We start from the raw sequence: 8,410 nt of genomic DNA, 5'->3' as shown, positions 1-8,410 counted from the left end.
GAGGACAAAGTAAGTTAGCCTTCTACAACTGAAGACATATCTTCAATTTCATTAATAGATAAATTTTACGAATTCCAGGTACTTTAGCATTGACTAGGGTATCATGAATCACATGATTGGGATTGGACTACTAATGAATAATCTCAGGACCATATTTGTCAGAAAATTATATTCTAGGAAAAGATGGGGTCATATTTAGCTGGAATAACTCTCAACAAAGGCTTTTGTTTCAACTGTGGAATAAGCTAAGTATTTCTGAAAAAAATAACATGAGGTTTTAAGTAAGGAAAGCTGCCTAAATCCAGCCAATGGGAAGTGTTTAACTCAGGAAATTAGAGAGAATTTAGGCTAGCTGAATATGGACCTAATTATATTATTTCCATCATGATAGTCTAAATGAAAAACATAATATTTACTATCTGGCTGAATTGTATCATGTTTACTTTGAATTTCAATTTCTATTTTATATATTTTCTGATGTATCTTGTCCCACAGCTCAAATCTGCCAGGAAGAAGCCATTGTAATAAATGTTTGGTCTATGAAGTTGAACGTTTAACTAATGCAATGAAAATATCCATAATCTTTTTCTTAATTTTCATGATTAATTTTTAAGATACTGTGTTTAAAAGGTGACATCCTCATCCTAGAAGTATGATTGTTTTCCTTACTCACAAGCAAACTTTTTATTTCACAGCGTAACAGAAGACCTCATCATCTGAGAAGGTTGCTTTATCTACTTTTTTATACTGAAAGGCCTAGTTAGTTTGCTCTTTCATTAAACTTCTTAAGTCCCTAAGCCCTAAAATTCTTATGCATGTTTACACTCAGTTTTAACTTTTTAGTGTTCAGTACTTTTCTTGAAGTACAACCAATACTGCATTTTAAGTACAAGAAACTCTTTATTTCTGTCCTTTGTTTTACAAATAACTTTTTACATATATGTGCAGAATACTGTGAGACATTTTTAAGGTAAGAAATTATTTAACTAATACCTTGTCATTTTAGGAAACCCAAACTCCAAATGTTGCTGTGTGTTACGTATCATTCTTCAGTAATTCTCTTTCCAGCTGTTGTGAAATACTGATTCTTCTGTTGACCTTGGAAGTTTTTTTCACTGAATATCAGAATTAATTAGTTTGCTGATTTTGAACCATAATACAAACACTATGTTGCCATTCAGGCTCTCTTCTAATATGCAACACTGTCCAAGACATTGTTCACCAGCAGTGGAAGCTACTCTATGTTTAGAGTTTCTATGGCAATTGTGGAGAGATGTCTGCCTTGGATCAATAATGTTCGGGAATTTAATTTCTTACATTTATGGACTGATATCTGAAATAGGTTAAGAATGCTTAGTTCTTTTTTCCAGTCAGTTAGAAGTAATATAGCTAGAAAAGAAGCTATAGCTCTGTTCATTTAAGGAGTCTCTAGGTGCAGTTCAGATTGTGTCCCTGATGACTTTTGCCAATATATGTTTATTTAACATTCGTACGTCCAGTTTTCTGGGTAGCATTCTGAAATGGAGAGCATGCGATAACACTGTTCACAGGCTGCTAGACCCATCCCATTCACAGATGATTCTTTCCATAATGGCTGTATTAATAAAATAGGAAAAAATGTATCTGGCAACATGGCAGCAAACAATTAGGACAGACAACTGGCCAAGCAGTGAAGCACTAGAGATTTCCTGCAGAGGTCGTAGAGCCTTTGGCACCAAGAGCCTTTAAGAGGAGCTTAGAAGAATGACAACAGTACAATTTGTTAGGATTAGGATATGCACTAAATGACATCTCAAGATAACTTCCAGCTGTACGAGTCTGAGATTTTGACTCAGTTTTTAACATTGCCAACATACACATACCTTAACACCTCAGCCAGATTCAAGTCTCCCCCCACTCCAATCATTCATCCCTTGGGAACCTTGGATAGATGCATGGCCTTCGCATCATGTCCTGAGGGTTATATTAATCATCCTACCAGCTGACTGCAGTATGCACTACAGTCTTAATTCCTCTGGCACCTTATCTAGGGCTTGCAGTTGAATACACTATTGCTATAGTGAGAGTGAGGCTGCAAGAATTGCTCCCTTTAGACAAGATTTGTGTCATCCTTCCCCACTTTTAATCAAAAGCTTGCACATGCACTGACTGCAAAAGGCTTGTCACATAGACATTTCTAGACTTAAAAAGCCTTCTTTCTTCTCATGGAAAATAATATTTATTTTAAAAGATCAACTGAAAAAAATGGAATACTATCCCATACACAAGTTGCTCAAAGCAGTACTTTAGTTTTGCATCACATCCGGAAGAAGTCCTGAAAAACGTGGGCTGTTAGGATCCTACGTGGGCTGTTAGGATCCTGTCTGGGCTGTATATTGTTTCTCTCTTCTTATCTATGTGATGGACTGCTTTGCTTCATTAACCTAAATATCACCTCCTCTAGTTAATGGTTGGTTTCTAAACCCATTTTCATATCAACCATCACTTAGTGCTGTACCATTTCCTCCCACCAAGCTTGGCTGTGGTTGTCTCCCAGTGGTTGGAGCTCTGAGCAGCCACTCTTGCTGAGGTTCCTCTCCATCCTGGCAAGTTTAGCCATTTATTTAGACTCCATTTCGAAGACTGCTTAGACTAGCAATTCCTACAGCTTAGGCACAGGACTGTTGTAAGGGTTCAGTGCTGATACTCTTAACATGACTGTCGATTCAACTGATGAATTCAAAGGGAATAGGGTTCAGCAAACACCGCTGCTGTAGCTTGGCAAACCAGGGTATTAAACAGCTGGAGCATAGAAACATATCTCTTATTTCACTTTTCTACTGACTTAGATGTTGAACTACCGTTCTTTTCAGTTTCTCAGCCTGTTTATTCATTTAGGAAGGCTCTTCAGACGACTGCTCATCACACGGATGCAGAGCAAAGATGGATTTCTGACTCACTGGAAATAGAGTGCAATGTGTGTGTGTGTCTGTGTTTTCATATATGTAGCTTTAAACTGGTTCAGCTTTATTTCAGGAAGTAACAATCAAGGTCTGGATTTGTAAAATCATGAGATACAGTTGTAATGTTGCCTGAATGAGCCCAACAGGCTCAGGGTTATGCTACCTACCTGGTGAACGTATTAGCTACGGTGCTATTATTACAGATCTTTGGATAGTAAGTCATGCTAAAGACCTCTATGCCATGCAAGAATATAAAGTGAATTTTCCTTATCTTGGCTAGAATTTCTTTTATCCATCTATTTCTGAGGTATTGGAGATTTGAAATTTATTGTGCATATATATATATGTGCTCAGTCCTCAGAACATCATAGGACTACTCACAGAACAGTCTAGGATTTCTGATTTTGCATAGTATTTGCACAACTGAGTAGCTATGAATACTCTGGCTATGAATACTATCAGCATACTACAATTTTCTACTTTTCTAGCCATTTCCTTATGTTATTCTAGGTGTAAAATTAGATCCCCTGGTTGCTACTAAATTTAACGCTCACTTCCCGAGAAAGTTTTAGTGAAAATTGTGAGCACAACAATGAAAATAATAAAACCTTATTCCATCCTCTCATACATATACTGATCTTATTTCAGATAGACAGTGCTTTTTTCTTCTGTTTTAAGTTTTGCTGAGTGAACTTAAAGATGGCAGTTACATGAGCTACTCTGTACAACTGGATACACAATGGCTATTTTGTACATAAAAGCATGCTATAAAAAGTCTTGTAATAGACATTAGAGAAAATAATAACTCTACCTCGTATATGTTGAAAGATGACGCATTCACGGAATGTTTTATATTCATCTTACTATGGAAAATAATTATCTTTTAAGTTTGTTGAGGTAAATTCATAAAAACAGCTGTAAATCTTCCATTACAAGCAGTAAGGAACTGATTCCTCATCTGCTTCACTGAGGTCAATTAAAAGATTCAGATAAAGCACTGTGCTTCTTTTATCATGAAACAAATGTTTTTGGAGAATGTTTATCTTAAGAGCAAAATCAAGGTTGGTGATCACTCTAATAGGCTGATGATAGAAAAGATGCTGTATGAAAAAATAATTTTTAAAAAGGTGTTAAGATCAACTGAGAAGAATTTCAAATGCGAATAAATACCACTATAAATATTCTAATCCTGCAGTGATATATCATGGAGTAATTAACCCAGGAGAACCACTCATCTTGGCGGGGGATAATCAGGTTTATAATAAGCTTACTCCTCTGGACGTTCCATTTCATTCCCTTCCTCTCTTTACATATGCAAACGCATTTTCTGCATGCAAAGTGTGTATTTATTTGCTTTTTTAGATTAAACTAGTTAGTGTCTCATGGCATACAATGTCTATGTCACATGAGCAAAGAAGGCCAAAGTAATCAAGAATATGCGTATTTAACATCAGAGTTACAAAGGGTTTAGACGTATTTCTGCTATGCCACAGGGCATAGATCTATTTGTACCTATAAAGAATTTATTTAATGACTTTGATCAGAATACTTAGACCTTTCCAGGAGATATAAATTTGCATCTCAAAAAAACAGCTCTCGGTTTGCAGAGTTATTGAAAGAACATAAATATCATAAAGTCATTTGCAGTGCCTGGAAGGCATTCTTTTTTACAAATTAGTCTTTGTTTATGAGTGATAATTCATGCCTGAGTTTAACCTACAGAATCTAAGAGTGAAATCTTGATCAAACTGAAATCAGTGAAAAATCTTTACTTACAAACAAATAATTTTGCTTCATCTCCTCTATTCAGGTTTGGCGAGGTTCGGAGAATTTGACTTCTTTTTATAGAAAGGTGTTTTCTTGTAACCTTGCCCAAATCCAGAATATTGAGAGTGAGTTTTAAAATTACAGAGACGCCCAGAAACCAGACTGCAGTATATTATGCATCCAAATTTACATTTTCAAACATAAAACATGATAAGAAATCAGACTAGATAACGTTCCTGTAGTTTCTGAGGTATTAAGGTATTTTTTTTAAAGGTTACCATTGTACAAAGTTGAGTGCTTTTATATACACACACATATAAATGTATATATATAATGTGGTTTATGGAGTCAAAATGTTTAATTAAAGGTAAGGGCTCCTATGGAGTAAATAGCATGCTTTAAGTAATGTAAATGTGGAAATGTGACAAAGTACATACTTTAGTGCACAGGTATGTAATTAGTCTGTACTTGATTATTTTGCCTTACAGAGTTTCAACATATATATATATATGCTTCAGTGTTATGTGTGTGCTTGTTTTCCTTGGTGGAAAATGTTATATATATATATGTGTTAGCTTCTTTGAAGCTACATTTGGAAACTTTTATCATAAATATCTGTTGCATAATTTGGTTCCAACTTGTACTTTAGACTAATTACAGGATTTATTGTTAATTGTATATATTAATATAGCTTTTACATATTAATGATAACTTTGAAGTGGAACTGGATCCCTACCATTTACTCTTCATGTGCTTCTATTCCTACATATTTTACATGACTAAGGATTAAAACATGACCTTGACATAACTGTAAGCATAATTTCACTCAACATTTTCTCTCTACTTTTGTGTTTGCGATTAAACTGTTACTTCTCTTTCTCTCTCTCCCTTAGTTACACAGTAAGGATTTTTGAATGTATATTGTCATCTAAGGTAAGCTTTCATATGATTCTTGCATATGAAGCTTATGTCTGTTTACACGTCATACAATGTCTGCCTAGTATGGCATGATTTTCATTATTTCAATTAATGAAAATGTGGGGTTTTTTTAAATGAGTAGCATGATAGTTTTAATGCATACAAATCCAGAATTCTATAACTATTTGTTACAGTAATTCCTCTTGGTAGAACATCCCACTACCTTCTAATAGTGCATGTTTCAATGGATTTTACTGGTGCCTGAGGTAGCATGATTAATTAGCATGAATAAAATGCAAGCAATAAACCAGCATTTACAGTCAGTTATTTTTATATAGGAATATACCTCTACATAAATATTTATTCCCCAGTTAATTTTATTTAAAAATGAATGATTCGTATCACAACTTGCACTACATGAATTGAAAAGAATGCCAAAAAGCATGCCTGGTTTGGTTTTTTTTTTTGGACTGTATTATGCATCTGCCTCAGGTCAGGAGCGAACAGTTCTGCAACAGCGATGGTGGAAAATGAGAGAGTGCAGTTCCATAATTGCTAGTAACTAATAGCACTTTAATTGGATAATTCTTGTGTTAATAGAGGTTACACATTTCTAAAAGCTGTACTCAGAATAAACACTGTATGCAAGTATCAGTTCAGTCGCATTTAGATGAAGCATTCAGAGACAGTTCTATCTTCATCCTGGCAATGTCCTTTTGGTTTAAAGCTTTTGATGTGTTCCAGAAAAGGCTCAGAAGGTAAGTTATCACCGAGTGGTTTTGCAAGTTGCAGAACAGAATATTCACGCAGAATTGTAAGAGGAATAGTAATGGTACACAGCTTTCTTACAATGAATGCTACCATTTGCCTTGAGAAAGGGTAGACTCTAATTTTTTTAGCAAAATATTTATTTTTTTCCCACTGTCTTCTAAATGTCATTTGATTCAAAGAAGTCAACAGAAAGACCCATGTGTAGTTTCTGTGACATATTTTCCGTGGCATGAAACTGCACTCCTAATTCGGATAATTTGCATTAAGTTACTGCCTTAGCTTGCGTATGAGACCCTATGTCCACATTTTTCTGGGCACTGGAAGAAATACTTTGTCTTGGATTGCTAAATGTCCTTCAAAAATCTTTTGCCTTGTCAACATCAAAGAAAACATTGAGTCCTTCCATTGGCTTTCTTATAAGCCCACCTTTCTATTACGGCAGTGATTTAAAATAGGTTTGGTTCTTTTTTTTTTCCTCATAGTGGCTAAGCCACCGTCATAAAGCACATAGACCTGAAAGTCTGGGAACAGTACTTCTGATGCCCATTCAGTGAATGTTGACTCCCACCATTGTAAAACTGGAAGGAAAAAAAAATAGTTTCACAGAAACAGGAAACAAAGTTTTGGCAGGGCTGGAAGAGACCCTGAATACAAAAGGCCCCTATTTGTCAGTGGGGCTGGTAATCACCGATCCACACTGTTGCAGCTGAGGAAGATACTGGCCATGACCGTGCAATAAGTCTCCCCTATGAGTTGGTGCAGGATCCCCCACAGCTTTGGGATCACATTTCAAGAGTTTCAAGCCCTGGGAAAATTAGAGCTTTCAAGGAGTAAGCACCTGCATCCAAGGTGATTACATGAGGTTTTATTCAAAAGAGAATTCAACTAATTCTTGAGACTTCCTCAGCAGATGAAAGTTTTGTCTTTCAACACCTCTTTCTGGAATGTAAAGGCACCTATATCTAAAATCCTGGGTTTTTTTTCCATATGATTCGTTTCCATAGGTCATCCCACCTGTTATTTTCAAGCAACATGGTAAATATTTTGCTAAATACTTATAAAACATTTTAAGACCCAACACTAGAATAATTTGAATGTGTCTGCATGTTTTTCACAACTCATAGTCAAGTGCTTTCTACATCGTTCCCTCCGGGCTGACTTCCATCTCTGACTGTACTCCACCCAACCTGATGGAAATCCAGGAGGGTTATTTGAGGTGAAGCTTATCCTAGACTATTGCATGGGGTGAGATAAATGACTGAATATATGGCAGCCTAGAAAATGAAATTCACCCTGTGCAAGAGGACAGGAAAAATCTGTAAGTAACAGAGATTAAACAATAGTTAATTCTCGTGCTGGACTTTTGAACAGGGATGAATTCTATCACATGTCAAAACAAAGGACACAGCAGGGACTGACTAATTCTTTCTCGCTTACACCAGAAAATAAAGGTACAAAGCTGTTGCTCCAGGGACTTTAACCTGAAGATTATCTTATTCCTTGTTTGTAGGTGGGCTTTCGTTCTTCCGACTACTGATGGATGGAGTGCCTCCGCATATCATTGATTCATATATGCGCGAAGTACAGGCAGACAAAACTGAGGGGAAGTGAGAGTCCGTCCACAATGTTTCCTCCCACGTGCTGGAAACTGGTAGCAGAAGTACAGCATTTTAGTTCTTGCAATGAGAGAACAAACGTGTGGTCGGGCATTTTCTTTTCTTTTTCTTTTCTTTTTTTTTTTTTTGTTTCTTATCTGTTTTGTTTTCCCTACCTGCTCTTACTGAAAAGAAAGAATACGCATGGATTGCTTTGGGGTTGAAATGAAATGAAATGAAGACAACACACGTTTTGTAATGTTCAGCTTTATTTTCTGTTTGATATTGTGTTCTGTTTTTCAATGAGAAAAGAGGAGAAGCTGTACAATAAACACAAGGAGGCAGAGAGTTTGTACTCACTGGTACAAAGCATATCTTTCTCAGATTGAAAGTACATGGATTAGCCACTAGTCGTGC

General features: G+C 36.0%; 1 protein-coding gene across 1 annotated transcript in view; it reads left to right on the top strand.

The window, feature by feature from the left end:
- Positions 1 to 8,009, top strand: part of LOC104278989 (myosin-binding protein C, slow-type-like) — a gene marked incomplete at its 5' end in the record, with an annotated part of 23,384 nt that extends 15,375 nt beyond the window's left edge. The window contains 1 exon segment of the mRNA XM_009876125.1: positions 7,909 to 8,009. Coding sequence (XP_009874427.1) covers positions 7,909 to 8,009 — 101 coding nt within the window.
- Between the last annotated feature and the right edge of the window lie 401 nt (positions 8,010 to 8,410).

Source organism: Apaloderma vittatum, unplaced genomic scaffold (genome assembly GCF_000703405.1).
Source record: "Apaloderma vittatum isolate BGI_N311 unplaced genomic scaffold, ASM70340v1 scaffold32419, whole genome shotgun sequence".
NCBI classification, from domain to species: domain Eukaryota; kingdom Metazoa; phylum Chordata; class Aves; order Trogoniformes; family Trogonidae; genus Apaloderma; species Apaloderma vittatum.
Note: the sequence above shows the minus strand (reverse complement) of the source record. Positions and strands in the feature narration are given on the sequence as shown.